General features: G+C 26.8%; 1 protein-coding gene across 1 annotated transcript; it reads right to left on the bottom strand.

Annotated features, from left to right (window-relative positions):
- Window positions 1-1,277: 1,277 nt before the first annotated feature.
- LOC100215581 (ribosome biogenesis protein bop1-B) lies at window positions 1,278-26,725 on the bottom strand. The gene is made up of 24 exons (XM_065819177.1): window positions 26,605-26,725; window positions 25,520-25,645; window positions 17,755-17,919; window positions 17,567-17,677; window positions 17,421-17,461; window positions 17,198-17,315; window positions 13,429-13,530; window positions 12,895-12,996; window positions 12,459-12,507; window positions 6,223-6,275; window positions 5,966-6,127; window positions 5,797-5,877; window positions 5,635-5,704; window positions 5,431-5,563; window positions 5,136-5,230; window positions 4,910-4,992; window positions 4,096-4,156; window positions 3,882-3,931; window positions 3,727-3,801; window positions 3,043-3,145; window positions 2,433-2,517; window positions 2,252-2,359; window positions 1,813-1,883; window positions 1,278-1,411 (listed from the first exon to the last, which is right to left on the bottom strand). The coding sequence occupies exons 1-24, from the start codon at window positions 26,644-26,646 to the stop codon at window positions 1,329-1,331; spliced, it is 2,169 nt and encodes a 722-aa protein (XP_065675249.1). The 5' UTR covers window positions 26,647-26,725; the 3' UTR covers window positions 1,278-1,328.
- Window positions 26,726-27,255: the final 530 nt, after the last annotated feature.

Raw genomic sequence — 27,255 nt, 5'->3', positions numbered from 1 at the left:
TATATATTGTGATATATTAATCGAATCAAAAAATGCGATAAAACGAAAACAGATCAAAAAAGAAAAAAGCATGCTACTTATTTGAAATTTTCAAAAGTAAATCTGAATATATAACAGAAAACTTTGGGTTCAATAGTTTACATCTTATTGATACTTATTTAAATTTTATTGAAAATAAGTTTTCTGAATGAAAACAGTTTATGTTTATCTATCACTTAGTATAGTATAATATGTTTTGTATTTTAATTCTAGTAAAAAAAACTTAAGATTGGAACAGACTGTTTTTAAAGTGTTTTTTAATTTATTTCCATTAGTAAAAAATTATGTTTACATTTCTAAATGATGTTTTTATTCTTATTTCATCCGCTTTTAAATAATAGAATATTGAGGTAGCAGATTTTTTTAATGTTGATAACTTTCAAAAACTAATCAATTTACACCAAAATAATAATATAACTATTATTACTGTAATTTTAGAAGGACATATAGTGGTAGTCAAAAGAACAGGGACTAAACTATTTTATTTGAAAAACGCCTTGAATATTCTATCGTATATTGATCTCAGTTTCCGTTTTTCAATTTTTCTTTCTTTCAGAAAAATTGATTATTTCCTGAAGTTGGTTATTTTAGAGACAAAAGATAAACATGAAAGAAAATTTTGTTAATTTATTGTATTTATTTTACTTTATTACATATCGAGTTTAACAATTCCACGGTCAAACTTGTTTGATTTAGTAATGTGTTTAATATCCATTATTTTTTTTAACACTTCTGCACATCATTTAGGCATTGAATCTACTTGCTTTTGTACAGTGTGGACCATTTTAAGACTAATTTTTTTAGATAAGTAAAATATTTTCATAAAATAATCTGATGAATAATTTAATATTTATCAGGTTTCATATTCAGGTGTATCAACCGCCTATTCGTTTCTTTCATCCCCCTACTTACAATGTGGGTTATTTAGTGACCTAATGTTAAATAGAATTAAAAACGAAATAAAAATTTATAAGTTTGTTTACTTTGTTTAATATAGTAAAAAAGGGTGTAACTTTTTTGAGTGTAAAAACATAACTTTCTATTTAATTTTTTTATTTAGCGACTTTCTATTTAGTACACGCATAAACATTAGAGACTTTAACTTATAAGCAGAAACGCAAGCATCGAGACATCTATAAGAGCATGCACACAGAGAAATCTATGTGAATACACTTTAAAACATCTATGTAAATTTACGTATATAGGTATTTACGTAAATATAAAAAGAGACATTCATGTTTATATAAGTAAATGAATCTATGTAAATGCTCACGAAAATATAGACGTATTTAAGTGAATAATCTTATTGTCATATCAGCACCAGATGTAAATATCCAAGGTTGATGCGGATGAAACGCTATGTCAGTAACTCCTAAAAAAATAAACAAATATGAATGAATCTTTCAATAACTATGTAAAAAACACTTTGTCTATTTACAGAAAAATGTTATTATCAAAAATTTTATATATATATATATATATATATATATATATTTATATATATATATATATATATTTATATATATATATATATATTTATATATATATATATATATATTTATATATATATATATATATTTATATATATATATATATATTTAAAAATCGTACGAAGGTTAATAAAAAAAAAGAAGTTACGTAATGAGTTTAAAATTAAAAATTAATTCAGACGTTTTATTGTCTTTTTCAAAATATTTTATAACTTTGTTATATATTAACTTCTTCCTGATATAAAAAAAAAATCTAACGATATTTTAATTATATATAAATTACCAAGATCGTCAATCGACTTGTGTCCACGCAGTATTTTTAAAGGAACAATCATCGGATTTTGCATTAAATCACTAAAAATATAACCATAAAATAAACAAAAAAAAAACGTTAACACAATCTCTACATACTAGAAATTAATTAAACCCACAAAAACAAGCATGACTTTAGGACCCGACAATAATTAAAATTTAAAATATTGAAAATTATTTTAAAAATTCTTTCTTTCCTTAATGTCGGCCAGCTTTTTACTAAGAAACTTAATAACAAATAGTGGAAGTTATAAAAACTTAAAAAAAATCAAGCGTGCTACCAATCAAGGCTATATTCGTTCGTATATATATAAAAAATTGGATCATCAAATTTAACTGAAACATTAGCAACATAAATCTATATAAAGTGCATTTATAAAAACGACCGTCTAATCAAGTTAAAAAATAACCTGTACACGGTTGCATGACTAACTACTACAGTTCCATCATCTGAAGCGGAAGCAAACAAAGGATAGCATCGATGGTATGCCACTTGGCGTATAGCTTTTTTATGATGTCTAAAAAAACAGATAAATAAAATTGAAAAATAATAAAAAATTATCTTTAATTTAAACATTTTCCCCCTCTTACCGTAGCACTTTATACGGTTTTGAAGACAAATCCATGTCAAACCAACATAAACGTTTGTCATAACTTCCAATTATAATATTATCACCTAAAACAATTTTAAAATAGTGTAATACTGAGAACTGCAATACTAGTAAGAGATTTCGAATATATACACTTTGCATATATACACAATTTGCATTTACCCAAAAATGTAATTAAAATACGTTACGTTACGTCACTTGACATTCCAAAGCGCAAAATTTTAAACAATTTTTGTAGATTTTTTTACTGAGTTAATGAATAATTTTCTCTCAGTTCAACAGCTGAGTTAATGAATAGTTTTTTAAAAAACTTTAGAGATTAAACGATAACATTTTTTCACTAATCAAAATCATTTTGGAAAAAAAAAAAAAACCTCTTGAATTTTTAAGATAATTATTCAACAACTCATTACTTCAAAAGACCTATATCACCAAATAAAGGGATTTTTCATTAATGTTACTTTTATATATATCCATATATTTTTTTTATATAGTATACTCTAGTTCTAATGCTTGAGTTGGTAGAAGCACTAGGAAGTGTTAAAATACTTTTAAAAATGTGCAATATAAAAAATAATTAGAAAAAAAACCTTGAGGATGAACATCAATGCTAGATATCCATTTAACTCCAGACATAAGTTTTTTTGAAAGCTCTTGTTTTTGAAGATTGTAAACACGAACATATCTTTGCGTCTAAAATTTTTTTTCAAATTTAATTAGCTATGATTTTAAATTAGAACTAATAATAATATAAATTATAATTATGTTATAAAATATATAACTTGTTACCATATGTTTACTAATTGTGATTTTAATATACAGTTTGTTATCATATGTTTACTAATTGTAATTTTAATTTTAAAAATAAAAGATTTTATTCACAAAACATTGAAAAGAGATTAGTATTGAATTAATAAATCTATTGAAAAAATTAAAAAACAATTTAAATATTTTAACGATTGATGCAATAGTTTAGGTTTTATCTTTCATGGAAAATATTGTTAAAAGATAACAACTTTAATATCTATATCCTTTGTAGAGTCAGCTGATAAAAAATATATCAAAACTATTGTTAAAAAATAAAGAAATCGAGAATATATAGAGCATTGATTTAAAACAGTTAAATTTACTTTGAATTTATCATACTAATATAGTGGCTTTATTGGTGTAACTGGTTCGAACTAATGAGTTTAGAAATTGTTTTAAATTGAACTAATGAGTTTTGAAAAATTGAACTAAAAACTGAAATGTAATGAAAATAAAAAAACACCAACCGCAACAAAAAAGAACGGTCTTGAAGGATGAAACTTTACGCATTGAATTTGTCCATTCATTTTTTTAAACGGGCACTATAAATAGCAAAAAAAAGCTACCAAATAATCTATTTACATTAACAAAACATACTAAATAAACTAAAAAAACATCAAACTTGAGTTTTTCTTTTAGTCAACTGATGAAGCAGGATCGATTTGCTGTCACCTAAAAGGTAAAAAAACTTTTATTTAATTATAAAGCAAAATTTTAAAAAGTTTTTTAGTTTCAATAATATATTTCTGTTAAGAGCAACAAATTTTCTAACAAAATATTAGATTTCTGTAGATTTTTAATGCAACATTTATCAAGCAATTATTTTATAGTACTACCTTCTGGACAAACCGTAGCAAAATAATCTCCTTTCGCATGCCACGTCACTTGTTTGATAGGCTAAAAAAAAATGATTAAAATTAAAAACGTTCGAATTTTATTATGAAAAGAAAAATATTTGCAAATGATAGGCTCTTAAATATGCAGTATACAAATTACAAATGGGTGAACTCTTTAGAATTCAATATTTTTTGAGAGTATAGCACCTAAAACAAGCTTAGGAAACTAAGGTTGCCATAAACGCATCATATATTAAAGAACAAAGACCAATAGCAGAGAAAAACTCTCCTACTAACCAGAGTTAGGGTCAAATACAAATTCAAATAAGTTAATTCCGCATTTCCAAATATAAATTCAAATGCAAATATATTTAATCAACAATTTCCAAATACAATACAAATCTTTGTACTTTAAGTTAAAAAAATACATAAAGATTTTTTAAAGACAAAACTGATAAAATGGTCTACTAAATAGAAAAATGAAAAAAGCCATCTATTAAACATCCTTTAAAAACAAGTTTTTATTATATAAAGTGGTAGATATTAGGTAAAAAAACAAGTCTGAAACTTTTACAAAATTTTTTTATTTCAACAGGTCACTATCTTAAAAAATGTTACTCACATTTCACAACACATAAGGAATAAAATACCCTAATAATGAATGAACAAAACACCCTAATAATGAATGAATAAAGCACCCTAATGAGAAATGATTAAAAAACCCGATTATATTTTTGTACTGTGAGTTTTATTTAAGTTAAAATCCACCGTACAAAACAAGTACAAACTCTAGGTTAGAAGAATATATTCTTACCTTTTGATGCATTAATTTTAGTTTTATTCCACGGTTAAGTTCATCTGAAGAAGGCTGACTCCATTCAATAGTATTTGCAGAGTCTAAGTTTTAATTAAATTTTATTTAAACAAAATTATTAAAAATTTTAATTCTTTAACTTAATATCTGATTTCTTGAAGTCTAAAATGTTTAGTGTATATAGTGCATCAACTTTTTATGCATAGTTAAATCATAATTAACAAACCTATGTCCCCAGTATATTGATCGATCAATTTATCCACATTTTTGCATAGTAGTTTGTCTCCAAGGTTTGGATTTATAACATTTAAATGTGAATCTCTAATAATAAACATTAAAAATAAATAAACATTAAAAATAAATAAACATTAAAAATGAATAAACATTAAAAATAAATAAACATTAAATATAAACATCTAAATAAAATATAAATATAAAAATATAAAAATTTAAATACATTAAAATTTAATTCTAAAATTTCAGCTGTCATCATTAATGAAAATTAAATCGGAAAAACTCACATAGCTGCTAACAAAATAGGTATAGCTTCATTTGGATTCCACTGCAAACTGTGCACAGTACCATCAAATTTAATTGCCTTCAAACAACGTGAAGTTTGGATCTCCCAGAAACGAATATTCTTATCTGTGCTGCCTGTAAATTAAAACTATTTTAATAAAACAAAATAATCCTAGACATAAAATCGCAAAAACAACATTTTATACCACTAGCTAGCCATTGTCCAGTAGGATCCACCGAAATACAAGTGACAACTCCCTCATGACCTTTGTAGATCTATCAAGGAATAAAAAGATTTTAGATTTTTTAAAGAAAAAAACAAGAAAAAAAACAACCTCAACAATTCTCAAACAATTCTAATATCTCACCAAAGATTGAACTGTTGGATATGGTTGTAGATCACGTGGTCGAGGAAGTTTTGGTATTAAGTCTTCAGGATCAATTTGTAGCTAAAAGTATTGTAAATGAAAATAATTATATAAAATATACCTGGAATCAATTTCATTAATGCAAAACAAAGAGCAAAAAATTTCATACTCTGACTTTCTTCTGTCTTGCACATAAGTAAAGATCAAGACACCTATCAAATTTCTCATTTATAAACTTAGAATATCCTGGAACTTTTCTCAAAGCATCATACTTCTGTGAGAGAAAATTTTGTGTCCTATCTTCAGGGTCTGTGGCTAACCAAACTGCTTTCTGATAAAACAAATAAATCTTGTATAATGAAAAAGAGATACAGTTCATAATTTGACATTTCATGTTCTTGAAAATAGAAATAGCAATAATAAAACCTCTTCTTCTGTAGGAAGATATTCTGGAGGAGGATTGTATGATTCCTCATGACCTACAGAATTTTAAATGTTAAGTATAAGATTTATGTTTTAAAATAGACGAAATATATTGCATATAATCAGAGCCGCCGAGAGGGAAGGGGGGGGGGGGGTCCAAAGAAACAGTTTGTCCTGGGCAGCAGATGTTGATGGGGCGGCAGATGTCGATGGGGCGGCAGATGTCGATGGGGCGCCAGATGCGGAAGTAAAATAAAAATGGTTTTTTTAATCTTAAAATGCCATAATTGAAATGTATATATTACTCGCGTTATATCATTATTTTTAATTCCTGGAAAAAATTTTAAAATACAAACTCATCATTGATTTTGTACTCAAAACGCTATTAAATTAAAAATGTCACTTGAGATTTTCGCATTCATTAGACTAAAGTAAAAAACAACGTAAGTGTGATAATTAGCAATAACAAACTGTAAATACAATTTAGAAATAATTCTATTCAGAATTTAGAAAGTAATAGTAAATATTTCTCAACTCTTTACAACCAAATTATTTATGGTAATAATTTTTTGATGAGCTTGCGTAATTGACTATGCTATTATTTTATTGATACATATGGTTATTTACAGTAACTGTTAATGAATCGTAAAAAATGTGTATATATATATATATATATATATATATATATATATATATATATATATATATATATATATATATTATTTTCAAAGCAATTTACGAATAATAGTTAATCATTTTTTAAGTCCGCCAAATTAAATAAATCAGAACAAACAATAGAATTATTGTATTATAATAATGATGATTGGGTTGAGGATATCGTTGATCTACATTCTCTTGGTTCAGTGGAAAATGAAACAGACGACAGTTTTAATGATGAATTGAAACCCGAAGAAAATCAAGGTTTTTACACAAACAATAATTCAAAATAGTTAAATAATTTATTAAATATTAAGTTTTAATTCTTTTTTTTAAATTCAGGCGTTGAAAATGACCTAGCACTCATTTCTTTTTGCTCAATAATTGATGACTCAACCATCGATTCTTGAGCAAAAAGAAAAAGAAGAAATAATCAAAAAAGGTCTGTCAACTTTACCTGATGATTTCCCACGAGATGCTTATAATAACAGGGCCTTCCCAAAACAAGTTCTTTTCATTGCATTGCCTAATGGAGAAAAAGTTCAAAGAGATTATTTGATATGGAGCTCATCATCTAACTCTCTTCTTTGTTTCCCGTGTTCTTTATTTGGATGTGAAAATTTTGGATCCAATGGGGATCAATCTCTTCTTCTTTACTGGAATGGAGGAATAAGAAATGACTGGAGAAAATTGAGTGATCGTATCCAAAGTCATCATAGCAACCCAGTTCATCAAAGTCATTATCTCAATTGAAAGACTTTGCACTCAGCTCTTGTCAATCAGCACAGAATTGACTCAGAGTTCCAAAAGACGCTAGGAAAGGAAGTAGCCAGATGGCGTCAAATACTTCGTTGTATTTTAGATGCAACTTTATTTTAAGCATCTCAAAACTTATCATTTAGAGGTAAATATTCTAGGCCAGAACTCTAAGTAATTAAGAATAAGTTCTTTATTATTACAAAACTTCTATGATATACATTTAACTAAAGTAAAAATTATTGTTTTAGGGCAATATTCGTCGATGGAGAAGAACAAGAAAGGGAACTTCTTAAGTTGCAAGGAACTTATTTCTCGCCACAACGAAACATTAAAGAATCATCTTGAAACAGTTGCTTGCCATCAAAATAAGGGAACCAAAAGGCAAGCTCATTATCTCTCCTGGCAATCACAAAACGAATTCATCAGTGAATGTGTTACATTATTTCAAGAAGCAGTTGTGAAAGAAATAAAAGATGCCGTATATTTTACGATAATTACTGATGGGACCCCAGATGTATCTCACACCGAACAAATTACGTTTATTCTTCGATTTTTGCGATTCAACTAGAGTAAGATGATTTGGGAAGTTAAAGAACAATTTCTCTGCATTGAAGATATGGAGAAAAAGAAAAGGGGCAGATGTTGCTTATTTAATTTGCGATGTTTTAGCAAAAGTGAATCTCGATTTACAAAAATTGAGAGGCCAAGGATACGACAATTGTTCTAATATGGCTGAAATCTAGAATGGAGCCCAAGCTCATATATTGGATAAAAATCTGTTCGCTTTATACATTCTTTGCGGTGTGCATAGTTTAAATTTAGCTGGAGTTCATGCTGGCGAGTCTTGCACTGAGACCAAAACGTTTTTTGGCAATATCCAAGCCCTTTACGTATTCTTTAGTTGCAAGATGGAAAATTCTTCTTGAAGAAACTGCTTTATCAGCTTTCAGATACTAGATGGTCAGCCCACATTGCAGCTGTAAAACCTTTAGTGAAAAAACCACGAGAAATCATTGCTGCTTTGGATAGAACCTTTAATCAACTTGACCTAACTGCGAACATGCTAAATCAAGCGAAATTGTTGGGAAAATATTTTAAATCATTTGAATCAGTAGTTCTCCTGACCATTTGGTATAAGACACTGCAAAATATTGATGGTGTTAGTTGATGTCTCCAGTCGGAGTCAATCATAATTGAAGAAGAAGTCATCCTCATTCAACAACTTCTAAATGACCTAGGTCGCATTTGTTTGTCGTGAAATTGTATTTTGACTGAAGCAAAGCTAGTGGCTGGAAACCTTGGCTTTGATACAAAATTTAAAGTGAAATGCACAAGAAGAGTGAAAAAATTCCACGAGGAACCATCAAATACAGCCCACTACCTCAATGATACAGAAAAGAATTTTGAAGTAAATATTTTCAATGTTGCATTGGACCACATAATTCTACAAATTTATAAATTTATCAAGGTTCAATGTGGTGAAAAAGGTTTCTTCTCAGTTTTCCTTTATCTGGCTTCAGTCTGAAGACCCTTCTTCACAAGATGACAAAGCTTGTCAATTTGCGAAACTCTATTCAAATGATGTTAAAGAAGATGTTCTTGTTGAGGAGATTTGTCACTTTGCCTGGTTGAAAGCATCTTCCTTGTTCAATAGAGGCAACTCTCTCGATCTTTTAAATCAAATATATTTCAAAGGCTTATAATAAGGCTTTTAAAGGCTTACCAATTTTCCTGTCGATATGCATACTTTTGTGCATCTTTCACACAATGCCAATATCCGTTGCAGAGGGGGGAAGATCTTTTAGCAAACTTAAGATTATAAAAAACCACTTCAGAGCCACTATGGGACAAGAACGACTTTCAAATCTTATGATGTTGTCTATTGAAAATGATCTTGCGAAATCATTGTCATATGGTGAAGTAATTTATAATTTTGCCTGAAAAAAGCTCAAAAATTTTTATTCAAATTAGGAATTGTTTATTCTGTCATTAGTTAGCAAAAAATGAAATAAAGTTAAAGCAGCTATAAAGGGATAATGTATTTTTTTGCTTCTATGCTAAGTATATATATATGAAGTGAAATCTTTAAGGGTGCCAAAAAAGGTTTTGTCCCAGGCAGCTTGAAGGCTCTCGGCAGCCCTGGATATAATAGATAAAAAATAGATAAAAGGAATAATTTGAGCCAAGAAATCTAAATTAAAATTAATCTAAATTAAAAAATCTAAATTAAATTTAATTGGGTAATATTCCTAAATCAAGTAATGTTCTTAAAGAAACCTCAATTGAAGTTTGTCAAATATGGAATAAAATGACGATAAGGTCAAGTGCAAAGGTCAGTGCAGTATTGTGACAGAGCCTATTACAACACATCCGTAAGACCTACCACCTAAAAGAAAAGAGCTTGAAACAAATTGTAGTCAATTGTTTGATGATACAGACAATTCTAGTCATGAAAGTTCAGAAGATAATAGTAGAAGTGATAATCACACAATCCCATTGAAATGTGCAAAGATCACTGGTAAAATGGTAGCTCAGATACCTGAAAATGAAGGGTATCCAATAAGCTGTACAGCAAAGATTGCAGAAGCTGTACTCAATGCAGTTGGTGAGACATCGATTTGCAGATCCGCAGTCCAAAAAAGCATCTACAATACTCGTGCATGAACTAAGCTTGATTCGGTCTTATATAAACTCGTCTGAAGAATTATGGTGCTTACATTTTGATGGTAAGAGCATAGACAAACAACATTATTACAGCACTTGCATTTCGAGCAAGTCTAAACCTATTGTTATACCTTTTAAAAAATTATAGAAAGACAACTCTGTTTCTATTTATAGAATGTTCACAATATTATTTTGGAATTTAATTTATTAAATAAAATTTCTGTTGTAGTGTGACATTAAATACTACTACAGTAAATACAGTTTTCTAAAAATGGATTAATTAAATATTTGACAATTTGTTTCAGGTTTAGTGTATCATCCTTGTCAACTTCATGTTTTTGACCTGATTCTTAAGCATTTTATGAACTCAAAGTTTGATTCCTTATCAACATCACCTAATATTAATTACTGGTTCATTAGTATTAATATTAGGCGTTGATTAGTAACTACCATGATTTAATTGAAAATACAAGCCTATTTGGCCAGTTGTTAAAGTAAAAAATATGGCAGGAATGATTATGTGGAGCTGGATTTGTTATGTAAAGGATACAAATCTTATCGAGATAAAACAAATTTACCAGCAATTCATTTTTCTAAACCAGGGTCTATTTTAAATGCAGGATGGAATTCAAGAGCAATCTATTGTTTGAAATATTGTTTTTGACTTTTTTGATAAAAAAAAATTAATAATAGAGCATACAATTTTATTGTAGATCACTGGGCCAAACCATGAAATATTTAGTTCTCTTGCAATATATAAATGGTTCTCTTGCAGTAGAAATGTTAACGATATAACAAAGTTAAAATTGGCATTAACTGGTAATTGCCTTGAGTGTTTAGTGAGACACTGTTATATTTGGAATGATTGTCCATTGGACATTGATTACACAAATGAAGTGTGTGAAAGATTACTTGCAAAAGTTAAATTATTTCTTCAAAGAAACGTCATCAACTTAGAGGCCAAATTTCTGAGACACTGTAATAAACTTTAATATGCCTATGTGTGTTAACGTATTAAAATAATTTAGTGTTTGAACTATATTTACTTTCATGACACAATTTTCAAAGACTCATAACAAAAAATTTAGAACTCAACAAACAATATCTTTACCCCAAGTTACATACATTTTTCTGCTTAGTTTGTAAGCATAGAGGCTAGCCAGGCTAGACAATTTGCAGGGCCTTTAAATTTGGGGGCTCTTTTTCAAATTTAGGGGTCCTTTTCCAAATATAAGGATTTTTTTTTGGTAATACACCTAGTAATGGAAGGTTTTATCATTTCAAAAAAACAAGTTATAAATATATATATATATATATATATATATATATATATATATATATATATATAGAAGGGAAATTTTTTATTTTTAATAAAAAAACTGCCTGCCTATAAATATAAAAAGCAGTATAAAAAATTAACAAACAAACAAATTTTGCATCAAAAAAAACAAAAAACATTAAAGTCATTTAAATTTGCATTTTTGAGTAATTTAAAAAATGTTAATTTTTCAATTAATTCAATAGTTTTTACTTTTAGATAACACATAAGTAACAACACATAAGTTTTAGACAACACATAAGTAACAACACATAAGTCTTAGACAACACATCGAAAAAGTGTTGAAAGTTAAAAGTAATTAAAGTAAAGTAATTTATTGTCAAAAGAATTTTTACCTTCTGTAGATATTTTAAATACTTATTACTTACTTATGCATAAATCAACTTTTGGTAAGAAAAAAATACTATAAATCTTTATTACTATGAATGCTATAAATCTAAATTGCCTTTTTGGAAAAAAAAAAAGAAAACGAAGAATACTTTCTGTTCAACCCCACCCCAACCCTTAATCAAAATAGCATCACTCTCTTGAATGTTTTTCCTAGATAATCAGTAAATTTATGTACTGAAGCCCTCATAGTAACTGTTCCACAGTGTATGCAGGTGAAATCAAAATGCAGATAAACAGTTTAATGTTATAAATTAAGTTAAACATTGGCCTTCTTTTTTTAAACAAACTCATAATATTAATATAATAAATTTATACTAAAATATTAAAAAAGGGAAGAAGGGGGAATGAGTTATTTAAGGATTTATGGTAATTAAATTTCCAGGTTTATTTTCATTTGTATTACAATTATGTGAATTAAAAAAACTCTTACCAGGAAGTTTAAGTTTTGGTGCTGGCCAATGCATTACATGAGTTTTAGGCTAAAATCCAAATATCATAATTAATAAATTTTGCATAAAAAGGTTTTTATTATAATATACATTTTTTTTCTACCAATAATTGATTTTTTTTTTTAATTTCAAGTCTAGCTCCATAGTTGCACACTTGTGTAAATTTGACATACATAATGCTATTTTTAAAAATAAACTTGACTTCTTGGAAAAGGTGAAGAAATTACAAATTTCTTCCCTTAAGTAAATTCTTCTGTCTTCACAGATAAGGAACCACAAGTAATGATAAGATGCAGCAATAAGTTTTCCCAATTTTTTTCTCTTTCTTTTCAAAAAAGTCATACGAATTTAGGTGGGCAAAAAAAGTTGGCAAATATCTATATACGCTACAGTATAAATATATATACACATACATACCACATCATCTTTCCCCCACAACAAATAATATTTTGGTTTATCATCTTTTCCAACTTTAGGTTTAATCCAACCATTACGTATCGCTCGAACAATTTTCATCACCTACGATTAAAACAAAAAAATTCTGATTCTACAAATAATACCATTTTACTGGTCAAATAATCTCTTCTTCGCGCTAACAAAATCAAAACATTTGAGTTTTTTTACCTTCATTATGTTCTATGTTTATGTATTATAATACTGCTTAAAGTAAAAAGTTAATTTAAAATATATAACAACTAAACATAAACAAATAGTAAATAAATAATAAAAAATTAAACAAAATAATTAAGGTTAAAAAAATTGTAAAAAAGAGAATTGGTTGAAAACTAAGATAAAAATTACATTAAACAATAAAAAACCTACCTAAAAAACAAATATTAGAAAAACATGTCATAATCATTAAAAACTTTATTATAAACATAACTTTAAAATTTATTATTTTAAATTTGAGTAAAAAAAATAAATATAGTAAAAATTAACATAAAAAAGCACCTTTTTATGTTCCCATTTTGACGGAATAAAACTTCTTTTGGAAGCAGGTGTGCTTTTTACTGGATGAATCATTTTCTCTCCTGTGAAATAGTCCACATATGGCTAAATAAAATTATTTTAAAGTTAAAAAGAGAAAACAAATAAAAAAAAATCTCACAAATAATAAATAATCACAAAGAAATTAGAAATCATTAGAAATTAGAAATTACATAATCAATAAGAAATGTTTATCACTTGGTCATTTAATTTGTGCAGTTAATGCTTAATGCTGATAGTTACTGAGTTATGATTCTGTAAAATTTCTAAAAACTTTTTGTTTTCTAGATTGCGCGCCTCATATTTTTGTTCTTTCAATTTCTGTTTCATTTTTCTGTTTATTTCTTTATATCTTAATTAAAATAAAAATGTCTATTTTTTATCTTATTATCCACTTTTTGATTACTTACCAAAATTTACCAAACAAAAATTGCTGTCAACTTAAATTTTTTCATCTTTTGTATTTAAGTTTAGATAATTCTTTTGTTATTTAAAGTTATATTATTAAGTTGCATCAGAACAACTGTTATTTTGCCTCGCTTATACCATATCTGTTAACTTGAATTTAAACCGTTTTTTATTGGTAAATTTTCTTAACTATAGATTATTCATTTTTGCTCTCATAGTTATACTAAATGTTTTATTTTTATCAATTATATGAATAAATTTGTCTTATTAAATATTGTTCAAATGTGATGTTATGAAACCATTTTGCTCATATTACATCTTGCTTATTTATTATGTTGCTTATTATGTTATATTTATTGCTGTAATGCTGTTTATCATTTTATTTAGGCTGCTCTAGAACAATTAAAAGAAAAATGTATAATTTAAATATTAAACTTAGAGATTGAAACTACAATTATACGAAGATACTAAATTTTTAACTTATCATTCGGATTAACATTGCTCGTAAAAGTGGATTAAAATTCTTTTAAATAAGAGATTTATTGATATTTTTTACTATTGTTAATACGTTAAATAAAAATAGTGACATTGTAATAGATGATGCTAGGCTGGATGAAACTTTTAATCCTCAAAATGATGTAAATAAAGTAAGGCGAGTTGAATATAATTGTCACCAAAATGAAAGAAATAGGCTTAGGCAAGATAAAATAAATAATCTACAAAATGTAAGAAATGCTGCTATGCGAGCTGAAAATAATTTATACTCAAATGAAGTTATTGTAGAAATGCAAGCTGAAAATAATTTTCATCGAAATGAAAGAAATAGGCTTCGGCAGGATGAAATTAATCATCTGCAAAATGTAAGGAGTGCTGCTAGGCAAGCAAGAATGCATTGTATAGCAAGAAGTAATATTTTTCTAGATTATGATTATTTAGGAGAAACTTAAAGAAATTGTCAGAATTGTGCTAAAAAATTTCCTAATGAAATACATTTTTTATCTTGCCATAATAGGAAGGCAGTCTTGCCTCCACTTTTGCCATTTCCACAAGCTTTACAAGATTAATTTACAGGAAGTTATGTAGATTTTAATTTAAATTTTTTTTTTTTAAATCTACTAGAAATTATAATGCCTCTTTTTCCTAATTCTAATTTTTTTTTTAATTTCTTCAGCATCGTCTTCTGATTTAAGTGAAAATGGTGAGGTTATGCTTTATATTTTGATTAAATTAAAATGCAAATATGCATAAATTTTATAATAGTCTTCTATTTTTAATTTTAGATTCATTAACTTATGAAAGATATCAGGCCTATTGCTCAGAGAGGTCTTTCAATAAGTGGTGTAGCAATTGCATAATTTGTTTTTAATTAATATTTTAAATCCATTGTGATGTCTTTGAAGTTAACTAAAAGCCATAATGAAATAACATCATTGAAGAACACAGACAAGCAACTGCAGTATCACAATAGGTTACCAAAAGCAAGTAAATTGTTTTCCAATTGTTTTTTTCCTTTTCTTTTATATCAACTTATCTGTTGCAATTTTTATTTTAGATTTGTCATATGACACATTAATCCAATATAAAAGAACAAAGATTACCTATTTTTTTAATTTGTTATACACATGTTTGATTGTGAATTAAAATTTTTTGTTTGAAATGTATTTGTCATCAATTGCTTAGTTATTTATAACAAATTTATTAAGTTGTGTGCATTTAAAACTTTTAAGATAACAATTTTTTTTTAAAGAAAAATGAATCAAAGGGAAACCAAATAATTATTAACTCCTGTATAACATTATAACTGAGTAATATGTGTAAGTGTAACATAAGTTCGTATTAATCTTATTAATTAAAGTTCATAAACTTCATATTAATCTTATTAATTAAACTTATTAATTAAAGTTCAAGCTATTATAAAAATATTCCAAGAAGTTACTTGATATTTTGGTTAATTTAAAGCATGACGAAGTGTTATTATTATTTTGTGTCATTAAATAAAAATGTATTGTGTCGAACTTTGGGAATGTCGAGGAAAATGGTTCTTTTTGGAGGAAAAGGGCTTTCTTGTTCCCAGCCTCTAATCATCGTAACTTTTTGCAAAGCACCATCATTTGACATAACTATAAACATACAAATGTTTGGAGTTTGCTCTATGTCTGGAAGTTAGCTATCTCAAACACAAAAAAATGCTGGAAAAGTCACTGGAACACAATATTTATTTGCAAGATTATACAATTTATTTATTTGCAAGAACATACAATTTATTTATTTGCAAGAACACACAATTTATTTATTTGCAAGAACACGCAATTTTTGATTTGCAAGAAGACATAATTTTGGCTTCTTTGAAATAAAGATGCAAGAAAAGCAACAAAAAAGAAAAGTTTTGTTTTAAATATTATGCACAGTTTAATAAGCAATCAGAAACTGTTTTGTAGACAAATATATCTAAATCTAATATTTCTAAACCAGTTGGTAAGCAATATGGATGCAGAACACTTAATATAGTTAGTAGAAACATTGTGTGGAGACATAGAACCTAGTTTTTGTACTTTTCTAAGTATATTGATTTCATCCCTGATAACATAAAATGTTATCAGGGATGAAATATGTTATTAGGGATGAATATTAATTTCATATCTGATAACATGAACTTAATATACTTAAACAAATAATGCAGTCTAATGCTGAATACACCATAATACTTATACAGCAATAGATATTTAAGGAGGATGACAATCCAAAACCTTTAAAGAAAAGACTCTAATAACTCTAATGCAATAAATTTGGAAGTGTCAAGTTATAAAAAAAGCATGGTATGCTATTCTCAACATGCCAAAATTAGTCAACAGCAAAATGTGTTGAAGTTAACAAAATTTATAACAAATGTTTAAATTAATTAACAAAAATTGTATCAAACATTTAAGTTAATAGAGTTAACTTGAACATTTGATAATATTTTTTTTGTATTCATTTTGATTCTAATAAGTAAATAAATTGAAGTAAAACAATTTTTTGTGTGTGAACAATAGTTGCAACATTAACAATAGTTATAATGTTTACATTCAAAAATAATATTAGTTACAGACAGCCTTCAGAATTAGGAAAAATGCGGTCGACAATAAATCCCTAAAACTAAAAAACGTACCTAAAACTGTTAGAGGTTGGCATCAGGTCAGCAAAAAAAAAATTGACACAAAGGGGTTACCATAAAAGATAAAAAAAAGGTCACCAATTTTTTCTAACCTCAAACACTTTTAGTTTGGCAGATAGGTAAGTATCGCCGACCTTAATTCTGAGGGCTGGTTACAAGTAAAAACATTACCTCATAGGGATCAAAGTCTTTCTCTGGAAACTTTCCACCTTCTATTCTTTGAATAATAGCAATTTCTTCATCAGTCAGTATAATTTCTTCCATATTTGTTTTATCATAAACAGTTTTCCTGAAAATTATTAATCAAAATAACAATAGAAAAAAATAAAACAAATTTAAAACATAATAAAAACAGAGTTTAAAAAAAAAAAATTATAATAAAAAACTTGGATACCAGTAGTTTGGATCTTCCATCTTTGAAAGAAACTCATCCAACTGCATAAGAAAATAATTATGATTTTTTAGAATGCATTTAGAACATTAAAAAATATAAAAAACTGTAAATCTGATAACCAGTAATTTTTTATTAGGTATATATACCTGATCACCTTGTGACTTCTTGATTAATTTTTTACCATCTAAACTGTACCCAAAATGCTGATAATCTTTGTACCATTCCATTGGAATGTTACCAACTGTGTTTCTAATGTCCTTTAAGCATATTTAAATATAAAAGAAAATTAGCACCAATCATAAGTTTTAAATGCCAAAACAAATTAGTTATTTACCTCTTCATCTGAAGTATCAACTTCGTCTTGTTTCATTTGTTGCATTATTGATCTGTTTAATTCGGCTTGTTTCAGGTTGACTGATTCTATTTCATTATTTTTATTTTGCATAATTCTTGAAATTTTTATTTCATCATCAGAATCATATTCGTCTTCGTCAGCTGACTTTAAAAAAAGAATAATAGAAAAGACAATCCAACAAAAAACTTCTGCTAATTTCACTTTATTCATTATCCATTTATAATTCAAAACAATCAAAAAATTACATATGTTCACTGCATAATTATTTTCCTTCATTATGTTTCTTTCTATTGAATAATTTTGCATGATTCTGATTATTATATTCATTTAAATTTAAAGGTGTAGTAACTTTAACATCGTAACTGATTTAAATTCAATAACCATCCATTGAAACCATTTAATAATCAAGTATAATAACCAAAGCATAATATGGTGGTCAATCACCAAAGATGGTGGTCAACAAAATTCTCTTTTATTTTTTTATTGGCTTTTTACCAGTAATAAGATCCCTTATAATTGGAAGTTCAACATATGAAATTGTCCATTACTTGAACATTGGAAGTTCAAGTAATGGACAGTAAAGTACAAATGTTGCACAATCATTTTAAAAATTGTTTTTGTTTCTCAGTTCACATAATGAATTGTATTATTAATAATTGCAATGTATTATTAATAAATAATGAATATTTATACAAAATTTTGTTAAATTTTAATCTGATTACATTTAATAAAGTTAGATTTTTCTCTTAATTCTCATCCAACAATGTTCATAAAAAATTTTAACAAGTATAAATTTGAACAGATTTATTCAAATTTCTTATGTTACTTAGGTGCACATAAAAGTTTGTATACATTTGTAAATAAGGCTACAAAATTTATATAAAGGCGTTTAATTACTAAATTTATTTGTACTATAGGAGCACAATATGTACTATAGGAGTCAGTTTTATTTTAAACAATGGTGGAGGTTTCTGTATCAAAAAAGGTTGGTAGACCTAGTAAGTACTAGTATAAGCCATAGTATTAGTATAAGTCATAGTACTAGTATAATTTATATTACTAGTATAAGTCATAAGTCTTAATAGATTTGGTAAATCTAGTATAAGTCTCAATAGCAAATGTTATTTTTTTGATCTATGTCACTGTAAACAGATCATTAAAAAATGTTTTATAATCTAAGTACTGGATGTACTATTGGATCTAAGGTATATTTCAGTTGTCACTTTGAAAAAAAATATTTCCACTAAAAAAAGTCGACATCTATCTTGTTTAAATGACACCATTAAGCAGAAACCTATCTTGTTTAAATGATTGTATCATTGGTTTTACCTTGAACATCTTTAAAGGAGAAAAACTACCATTAAGTAGAGCTGTATCTAAAAAATATCTATTACCCCCCCCCCCCCCCACAAAAAAAAGATGTGTGCAAATCAATTGATTGACAGTATCCTCGAAAACATTTGGTTACCTGCTGATACTTGAAAACATGAACCTAGTTGACAAGTGGTAATTAAAAACATTATTGTATTTTTCATAATGCAATTGCTACTATGGAACATATGTAATGGAGCCACATATAATGGAGCTATATTTTTAATTGAAATGCAAACTGGTCAATCTCTACTCCAACTAGACATCATATTTCATATATCTTCTTCAAATTGATGTCTAATGCTATCTGTTGTTTGAACACCAAGTGTTTAACTGTTTAAAAGATTCAGAGAAAAGTTCTATACCCTTAATAAATTTTATTGGCCTTTTTTATTTTAACAAACACTTAAAATAAAAAAACAGGCAATGAGATGCTTGGAGATGTTTCTCATGAGAACAATCAAGAATGTCCAAGTAATTTTTTTTAACCTTGTCATTTTTAAGGAAAGTTTAGCTGAAACTTAGCTAGAAAACTGGCAGTCTGGTAGTTCAAACGTCTTTTTGTTGTTTGATAACTCTGAGCTATGCAGAAAATACTAAGGTGGAGTTAGAAACTTTAACAAGTCCTAAAGTATTTCTCTTTACAAACTGAAGTTTCGATTGATTGGAGAAACAAAGAAAATCCTTTTTACCATCTTTCTTCATTTAGTTTTTTAATTTTTTTGTTATTTAGGTGCCCCAAGAAGACCTAACGGTCTTGTCACAGAGTACCGCGAAAGTGCATTTAACTAGGAAGTTCACGCTTCCTTTCTTTCTGTGACGCGAAAATATGTCCAGAGCTCGTTTCGAACCTGGTTCTCCTGCTTCTAAAGCAAGCGCTCTAACCACTGCACCACGGCCGCTAGTTTTCATTTCACCAATTAAAATTAAACAAAAGAATTGCTAAATATTCTATTGAAGCATTGAAAGAAGTTAAAATTACATCAAATATCAAAGTATTGAAATAAAACTTGAACATTGTAAGAAAATTTAATGTTGCAGTGCAACTGTTAAACTGATTTTTGAAGTTATAGGAGACAATTGTTTCCATCAAGTAGAGAGAGAAAAACTTGTCAGATTTAAAAAAAACACTGACGTAGATTTAAAGCTCCGGTAAAAGAAATCAATTTAAAAGAATTTCAAATAAACAAACAAAAATGTTATTTCAGCAACGCGAATAACTAAAATTTTATAAATACTTTTATAAAATAATTTTGTAGGATATGTACAAATATTTTTGTAGGATATGTAAAAATATTTTTATAGGATATGTACAAATATTTTTGTAGGATATGTACATATATTTTTGTAGGATATATACAAATATTTTTGTAGGACATGTACAAATATTTTTGTAGGATATGTACAAACAGCCATAAATTACCCAATTTATATACAGAATTTATGCTCAGTCATCAAAAATAAAAAATATTGCAAAAATCCTATCTATCTACATTTTTATTGCCACTTTAAACTACATTTTTTCATAACAAAGTTACAGTATTAAAAAGTTAATATATCTATTTATTATCTATATATAATTAAATTCTGATTTTTAAATAATTAAATGATTATATTTATGTAGATTCATTTGCTCATTGGGTGAGTAACATTACATATACACATACTTGCTCATTGGGTGAGTAACATTACAACACAATTACATATTCAACTTATATGCTTGAGTTACTGTCGCCAGTGATTCTGAATTTGGAATTTTGCTGAAGATTTATTGTATTATTTGAAGATCAATTATTTTTTCCTTAATAAATAACTGAGATTATTTAAACAAATAAATATTCGACATTATTTAAACAAATAAATAACTGACATTCTTTGAATTAATGGTCTTATCAGTTGTTTAGAAAAGGCCTTTGCCATCAATCAATAATAATATTGTCCAAAAAATTTAGATGCTCTGAGTTTGATGTTTAATAAATATGGTCTTATGGATAACACATGTGTATCACAATCAGACAGAATGACCAGTATCAAAAAGTTATTCAATAGTTACCTTGCAAACATTCTATAGCAGAACTTCAGTGGAACTATATAGGCATTTTGGGCGGTCCACTGTAGTTTTGCTCATTGGTTACTTAGTGGACCATTAGTGGCAGCCGCCAAAAGTGGTTAGCCTATGACTAGCCACTAATAACATATTGGAAAGTTACTGGCTGGCCATTTATAGCAGCTACCACTAATGGTCCACTAAGTAACCGATGAGCAAAACTCCAATAAACCACTAAAAAATGCCTATATAGGTCCACTGCAAATCCACTAAAACAATGTTTGCTGGGTATATAAGACCAATATTTCTTTTTGAATATTGTTTTGACTAAATAAAATTTTTTTTTTATTGCTTTTGAATAAATAAAAAAAGTTTATTTTATGCCGGGTATGTTTTAGAATATTAAAAAAAATTGTCATTTATAAAAATGCAGTACATGCTGAGGCTATTCCAAATTTTTTTTGTCTAAATTTTCTTCATCTCAAGGTGCGCAATACAATCAATGACGTTACTAATTTTTTTAGAACCCTAACTCCAAAACTGATTTTTTTAAGTTTAAGTTTGATGAACAAAGCTGAATAAAAAATTTTGATGAATAAACTCAGAATGCAAGAAAAGAGCTGATGTTCTATGGCAACCAAATCACACGCTTATTGAGTTCTGTTCATTAGGGTGGCAATTTTTTTGCAAAAAAAATTTGCTTTTTTACGCCTCTCAGTGATATTAAAACTGTTTTGGTTTGTTTTAAGGATTAGTATTAGTGTTAGAAAAGTAGAAATTTCGTATTTTTTATTTTCTTTGTTCATATTTTTTTATTTTATCAAAATGTATCAGTTTGAAAAGTAAAATGTAATATAATGTTTAGTTTTTCATTCAATGAATAGAATAACACTGCATTGCAAAAACTTTTACAGCAGTTTTGAACATTTTTAAACTGCTAAAAAACTACTAATAAAAAATTGCACATATAGATAAACAACGTAGTAAACATAGTTTCAGGTAAAGTTTATTAAAGGTAATTTTTCAATAAATTTAATTTATTGTTTTTAAATTAAATATAAATAAAAAACAAACATTATTTATGTAATTGCCAACATATAGACACAAAGATGCAATCAAGTATTGAAAAGAAGGCAAAGTATGTTAGACAAATAAATATCAGTGTAGGAGGCCCCTTTACCTTCTTAATTCTCCTATTTCTTTTTTACATCTGAATCAGCTTCCTACTAATGGGTTACTTCTAAGACACAATATCTAATCAGCAGTAGATCAAAACAATTTGAAAGTATTTACGATAACTTTTCAATATCAAAATGATGAGATCTACTATTACTAAGATTTAGAAGAACCCTCAATTAAAAATGCTGATAGAAATTATTCAAATGAGATGCAGCTACAACTCCTCTCAGTGAAAGGATCAGTTTAAGCTACTGAGATCAAACAATGTTTATAGTCAATATTACTATCTTGAAGTAAATATGAAAAAAATTAAGATAAATAGAGAAACAGTGAGATTAAAGCGTTATGAGGTTGTTCAAAATCATGGAAATGAAATTAGACAGAACTATATTGAGGAAATAAGAGGAAAAAACCTTGTCCTAACTAGTTTCATATTTGTATAAGGAAAACCAACAAACAGTTACAAGAGATAGAGTTGCTGTATCTGTTACTAGTCCTGAATTTCAACACAAGAACGATCTACTTTTAGGAATTCCAAATGACACAGGTAAATCATCTGATCTAGAAATTCAAAATTTGTTTGAATATTTTGAAGTTTCAGACCAAGTATTTGCTGTGTGTGTTGATACTACAGCAATCAACACTGGTAGGAAAGAGGGTGCAATTATAATATTGACAAGAGTATTGCAGAAACCTTTATTGTGGCTATTATGTCAGCAACACATACATAAATACATCTTAAACATATTTACAAATCAATAACTGGAGAGTCTACAAAAAAGTCTACAAAAAGTCTACAAAAAAGAGTCTACAAAAGGCCTTTAACTCAAATTTAAGAAGCAATGGGAAAATTTGGTCCCATTTTTATCTACTTGTGGTGGCTTTTCTAGTTTTAAAAAGTTTGATGAGAATACTCTCATAATTGGTTCTGGAATTTATCAGATGTACTTGGAGGTGAAGATATTTATTAATTTTGTTCTTGAAATTGAGATTTTTACCCAAAATTATTACAGGGATGTTGTGGAATAATTAGCTTTCTATCTTAATATTCAGTATGACAAGTTAAAAAACTTTAGGAATCATCAACCAAGCACCTGTCATGAAGCTAGATTCATGGCAGATGCATTATACACATGGCTTTAGAATTGACATTGCTAGTAGAAAAAATTTCAAAGTAGAAAAAATCATAAATGAGGAATGGGATATTGATGTAGGAACTTTACTTTTAAATAGTTTAAAATCTCACTCCTGATATCTTTCGCCTAAAGCAGTAGTCACGGTTCTTGCTGATTCTGACCTTGATATTCAAATAAAGTCTGACATTTTGAAGACCTTGATGGAGCACAAGGTTCCTGACATTAATGAAATTAATAAAGAAAAACCACTTTCTGTTAGTAGATAAAAATTCTAACTTTGTGAACTTGTTTCCTGTGAAAGCTGGTTTCTTTTTGTCATTTTAAACTTAGTAAAGGAAACAAAGATTTGGTTGGGAGCATGCCAGAATAAAGAAAGTTTAGAGTCAATACCCTTGTACAAGAAATTTGTCCTTTTTATTAAACACCTATATATAATATAACAACAATAACAGTATAACAAATGATTGTTCTGAAAGAAACATTGAACTTATACAAAAGTTTGTGAACTCTTCACACTCTGAGACAAAACATTTCACTCTCTGAGACAAAACATTTCACTCTCTGAGACAAAACATTTCACACTCTGAGATAAAACATTTCACTCTCTGAGACAAAACATTTCACACTCTGAGGCAAAACATTTTGCTAGTTGTTCGAGAAAATTGAAAACAGATTTCAAAGAATGTTTATCAGAAAGATTTTGTTAATTTGAAATAGATATTGTTATTTATTATATTATTGTAAATGCAAACGTATGTTATTTATTTAACTTTTTTGTTAATTATCTCAGATAAAAGTTAATAATACTAATAATATAAAACAGTAATTATAATTAATTTTTTTATATAAATTTGTTAGTATATATTGGAAAAAAAATGATGAATATTCAAATTATTGAAGAAATACACCTACCTGTTCCAATGATCCTAGTAAGCTAAAATCTTTTAATATAAGCTAGTATATAAATGGGGAGCAGGTATTTACACAATGTTTTTGCATTAAAAAAAAAAAAAATTAAAAAAATTGTAATCCTACTGTTCATGGCTCTATATTGAATCACGGGGAGAAAAAAAATGAAAAAGGATTAATCATTTTTTGTAAATGTGGAATACAGAAACATATGAAGTTTCCGCTGAAATATGCGATGAAGAAGTTGTTAAAAAAATTGTAAAGCCCAAGTTAAACATGTATATTCTTTAATTGTTAAAAAAAATTTTGATTAATATGAATAAACCTTTTGCCATTAGAACAACTTGTTAATACATAAAGGATAACTTAATTGTAGCATTGAAAACAATATATTCTTGAAAACTATTTACTTAGTACATTTTTAGCAAAAATATGTTTAAACCATAACCAAATTAAAAAAAATTTTTTAATTTTTAAATTGATAAAAGCCAGAGAGTTTTTGTGCAAAACTTCAGAAGGTATTTAACAAAATCATTGGGAGGCTTCAGAAGATTGATATTTAAGCAAAATCATTGGCAAATCATTTTTTACTAAAATTGGGGAAAATAACTTTTTGTTTATCTTTTTTTAAATCTATTTCAAAATTTTATTTAAATATGTTATATGAAAAGTAGTTTCTATCTGAAATGTGTTAACTAAAGAGTATTTCTTTTACATGGAAAAAAAAAAGTTATAAATACGGTTTTTAAAATCCAATTTAAAAAAAAAAAATTAAAAAGCAATATACTTATTTAGCATTGATTCAAAAGTAAAATTACATAATAAGAAGTTAAGAAAAACCTGAAAAAACAGAGTGACAGGGTGGTATCAAAATAGGGCTGTAGGTGGGTGTATCAAAAGCACTTTTAGTGATGTGCTGTTATGCAGTGACCACTTAAAAAAAAAAATGACAACTTCACTTGAAGGGACCCACAATCAAAAGTCCACCAATTTTTAAACAATCAATCATAAATTAACCAAAAGGAATCCAGTAAAAAAATATAACACACTTAATGTTAAATGCAATACATACGTATAAAATAATTTTATAAATTAAAGAAACCTGATTTTTTTCTTCATCAGATGAGTAATCAGAATCACTAGAACCTTCATCTTCTAATCCAGAGTAAACACTGTCTTCACTCTCACTTAAATCATCACCATTAAGTTTATTGTTCAAAGTTTCTCTCTAAACAAAAAGGTTTCTAAAATATAAAACAACTAACCTTTTTACAATAATATGATACAAGCAATACCAATGCACAGTGGTCCATGACAATGCACAGTGGTCCACGTCATTAAATAAATTTTGTTAAATCTAAAATCACATCTTATATGCTATTTAAAATAAAATTACACTTTTAGATTCTGTTAATATATTTAGGCTCCAAAGGTATTTTAAGGTTTTTGATATTTGCTAAATGGCGTTTAAAGTTCAAAAATGAACTTAAATTTTGAGGGCAGATATTAACCTACACATTTTTATGCCAAACAATTTTCAATTGGTACAAAGATCTTACCAACTTACCTAATTTTAAAAATTTATAAAATATAAAGAATGAGCAGAATAAAAAAAATAAACAAGAAACCATTTAGTGTTTAACTATCTTTTTTAATTTAATTGATAGAATAAATTAAAAAAAATTCTTGTCTACTTTGTAACTAAAAAAAAGTAATTCCAAACTTATAGATTAAACTTTAATGTAGGTTCCCCCTCCAACTTAACCAAAATACTCAATGAAATTTGATTTATTATAATTTATTTAATTATTATAATTTTAATCTTGAAAATGAATTATGAAATACTTAGTAATAATAACAGAATATAAAGTTCGAAATTATATTCAAAAATAACCCAATAAGTCCCCAGTATGTTTTATGGTGTGCAGCAGGGTGTGATAAATAAAAACTATAAAAATAAAAAAATATCATAAAAAAAAGTTGTTGCAAGCAGTAATGCATGATTTGCATTTAGTGAAAAAAAAAAAAAAAAAAATCAAAACATCCTAATGAAGGTTATTCAGCAAATTTCAGCAGTCATTTTACTTAAACACAAATCTTAACAGATAAACCTGTTGAAATTGTTAAAAAATTAATTTATTAAAAAAAAAAATCTAAAGAGAAAAAATATAAAGAGAAAAAAACAACCTTTTCTTCAGCAACAGTTACTTTACTTTGTTTTTTTGGCATGATTATTTACTAAGATTCTAAAGATTATATCCAACATTTAAACAATTGAAACTTTTTTTTTCAAAAAGTTATACAATTTAATCAAATAATACCAATGATTATAGCAATTAAAATAACAACAATAATAATAAAAATAACTAAATAATAATTAAAACTTTTATTTATTATAATAATAAAAAAAAACTAAATTAAAAAATCAAGCAATAGTAAGTAAAAATTAAAATGTTATAAACAAAAAAAAAAGACTTATATAAAACTTGAGAATAAAAAATTAGATTATAAAGAAATTAAAATAATTATCCTCAAAATTTCTGAAAAAATATTTAATGCAAACTTCTAAACAAAAAAAATTCAAAACTGAAAAATAAAAAACTTTTAAGCTAAATTTTTAATTTCACAGAAAAAGATTTAGTGTAAAAATTTAGCATAAAAAAAATTAGTATAAATAATAACATAATAAATATAAATAAATTCCAATTAACAATGAAATATTAAATTAAAAAAATTAGAAAAAAAAGAAAGAAGCTCATATGATTAGGGGGCGATTGTTTAAAAAAAAACAATAAAAAAAATCATAGAAACAATTAAAGGTATCAAAAATTTGTATAA

Source organism: Hydra vulgaris, chromosome 15 (assembly GCF_038396675.1).
Source record: "Hydra vulgaris chromosome 15, alternate assembly HydraT2T_AEP".
Classification (NCBI taxonomy): Eukaryota; Metazoa; Cnidaria; class Hydrozoa; order Anthoathecata; family Hydridae; genus Hydra; species Hydra vulgaris.
This window is presented reverse-complemented; position numbering and strand designations above follow the sequence as displayed.

What these genes read in the sequence shown, in the direction of transcription:
- LOC100215581 (XM_065819177.1), bottom strand. Translation starts at nt 26,646, where the DNA reads ATGCCAAAAAAACAAAGTAAAGTAACTGTTGCTGAAGAAAAG. An exon ending in TGCTACGGTTTGTCCAGAAG is followed by an intron (nt 3,932 to 4,095) that starts GTAGTACTATAA and finishes TTTACCTTTTAG; the next exon opens with GTGACAGCAAATCGATCCTG. An exon ending in GACCGTTCTTTTTTGTTGCG is followed by an intron (nt 3,146 to 3,726) that starts GTTGGTGTTTTT and finishes AAAAAATTTTAG; the next exon opens with ACGCAAAGATATGTTCGTGT.